This window comes from Sinocyclocheilus anshuiensis, unplaced genomic scaffold (assembly GCF_001515605.1).
Source record: "Sinocyclocheilus anshuiensis isolate Anshui unplaced genomic scaffold, SAMN03320099.WGS_v1.1 scaffold194, whole genome shotgun sequence".
Classification (NCBI taxonomy): Eukaryota; Metazoa; Chordata; class Actinopteri; order Cypriniformes; family Cyprinidae; genus Sinocyclocheilus; species Sinocyclocheilus anshuiensis.
The window spans coordinates 1,222,867-1,225,475 of record NW_015546074.1 but is presented as its reverse complement, the minus strand read 5'-3'; the positions used below and the strand labels follow the sequence as shown (position 1 = coordinate 1,225,475).

Below are 2,609 nucleotides of genomic sequence, written 5' to 3'. Positions count from 1 at the left end.
TTTTATTATTTTTATATTAATATAATTTATAATTTCTTATTTCTTTCAAAATTAGGGTTACATACAATATGACCGTGACATTTTTATTTGACAGTTGTGCATAAGCCAAGTGACAAATCAAGCAATAATATGGAACATAAATGGACCGTTGAAAGCTAAAATCCAATCAAACACATCATACCTTACCGTATCCACATGTGGTATTAAAAAAAACCCACTCAAAATAAATCTGTTCACACAAAATTGAAGAGGAGAAAAACATAAAATCTCTCTTATTGGTTAGTGTGGCTCAGTTGAAAGAGTCTATCAGCCAAGCTCTTGGAGTAATTTCCAGTGACACAATACCACTGCACATATGAACCAAATCAATACAGGGAGGCTGAGATGCTCTGTGTTCGATACTGAAATTAAGTGTCTGTTTATGTCAAAGCCTTTGAGATGAGTCTTTGAGCCGATAATATGCCACAAAATGAAATGAAATCTTAGGGGTATATGCTACATCTATAACCTATTGACAGAGGAATGGGAGGGACAAACAAACAAAAGTGGACCCTTTATATTTGATTTAATTAAAAAAGCCCCGAAACTTTGTGACGGAAGTAGGATAAGCTTTTCCGTGAGGCTGTTTTGTTGATGTGTGATTCCAATGGTAAAATACTTTCTATCCCAGCCTAATATGCACACATCGTTCATCGTCACTTTGATTACATCTTTAATTGATTTTTCCATACATTTCTGCCATATGTACATTAACTTACAGTCACCACTGATAAGCTACCACTAAATATTGTAGAAACTTAATTTTCTGTAAAGTTGCTTTGCAACGATTTGTATCGTGAAAAGCGCTATACAAATAAACTTGAATTGAATTGAACTGAACATATTAGTAACACTAGTTCAACCAGTGGTGTGAGTTTGTGGTGAAACTTTGGCAAAGGGAATGTTTGGGAAACATGTTAGGCATATAATTCCATCTAGCTCCAGATAAATTACGCAATTTAGCTTTAAAAATGCAGAAGCATCAACAATTAGCGCTTAACATTTAGCATGCATGCTCTATTTAGAAAACATGGTTTTGATTCAGGCTTGAATAGACTCCTGATTTTTTTTTGTCAACCCTTTTTACTCCCATTCTCTTTAAAATGTTAAAATACAATAAATATCAACATTTGGATTAAAAGACAGAACAAACATTGTTTAAATAATCATCTGAATGGACTTATGCGACCCACCTGTGTATGCGACGGAGGTAGGCCTCTCCTCCCGTAGATCCCCACCAAGGCATCTTTACTGAGGGACACATTGAATTTGAGGTACATGGGGTGGTCGATAAAGACCTGCGACCTCCAGAAGATTCCAGGTGGGATCAGCTGGGCGACTTTGCGGCCCACGTCTATCTCGCCCATATCTATGAAGCTGTCCTCCGGGAAAAAGCCATCTAGTTTACCTGTGGAAAATGAGATCTATCAGTCAGCTCGACGCCTCATAAATCTACCATATGGTGCGAGCAGAGGGTCAGTGTACTGGGTGAATGACCCTCTTGCTGATTTTCCATCACATCAGGAAAAAAAAAAAACAGACACACTGACCATTGACCATAAAGAGCTTCCCTAAGCTGAAACTTTACAGGTAGTAAAACTCAACATTGTGTGTAGGAGGTGTATATAGTATGTTTTTTACATTACTTCATAAATGACTGCAATAGTACTTTTTATATAGTTAAATTCTTGTTCATCCTCAAACCTTCATTAAAGACAGAAAGTCTATTTATGGTAACAGATCATTTTGTGATTAAGATTGTTTTGATTTGGAATTTGATTCGGCCTTACTTTATAAAAAATGAGTGGTTTAAATATTTGTTTTATTTTTTGTACTATCAATTATTTACTCATCAGAATATTTCCGAGGCAGTGCCTCCCTTGCGTCCTCGGAGAAAACGCCCCTGCACCTAATGCTGATGTACCCTCCTCATTGGACCCTGAGGAAATGGCAACATCTGCTCGCTCAGGTGGATTGGCCAATTTCCGCAGTGATGGCAACAAAAGCAGACATCCTTGCAAAGAGAGCCCAGAGGACTCTCAGGCAGCTTTCGCGTCGGGCTACATGCGCTACAGCAGATGGCAGTCTCCTCAAAAGTCAATCATTTGCAGCGTGCTATATCTGGAGAGACAGGACACGCTTTCCCGCCTTACGAAATCTGTCAAAAATAATATATATATATATATATATATATATATATATACTGTATAAACTCATATACTGTCAGACTTTGTTCCGTGTTTTGTGTGTGTCTTGCGCCCCATGTGCCTTCCTATGCCCATATTTGGTTAGTTTCTTGTTCCTGTCCTGATTAGGTTGATTTGTTTCCAGGTGTTCCCCGTTTTATGTCTACTGATCCCAGGTGTGTCTCGTCCCCTCCTCATCCTGTCATGTGTTTAAATAGGGTTCCCTGAAACTAAATCGTAAAAATAAGACCATTTATAGGGGCATTCACTATAAACAATTTTTTTTCTGGCGAAAGTGAATCTAGCAGTCTCTGTGAAATGTGCTAGGCTGTACTACTTGTCTCTCTCATTCTGCATCAGTACAAATACGTGCACGCGTTGCGT

At 38.1% G+C, this 2,609-nt stretch overlaps 1 protein-coding gene across 2 annotated transcripts in view; it reads right to left on the bottom strand.

Moving 5' to 3' along the window:
* Window positions 1-2,609, bottom strand: part of LOC107699823 (teneurin-4-like) — a 273,915-nt gene that overhangs the window by 109,908 nt on the left and 161,398 nt on the right. For both annotated transcript variants that reach the window (XM_016501217.1, XM_016501216.1), the window contains exon 9: window positions 1,233-1,447. In XM_016501217.1, the coding sequence (XP_016356703.1) occupies window positions 1,233-1,447 (215 nt within the window). The remainder of the gene's footprint in view (window positions 1-1,232; window positions 1,448-2,609) is intronic.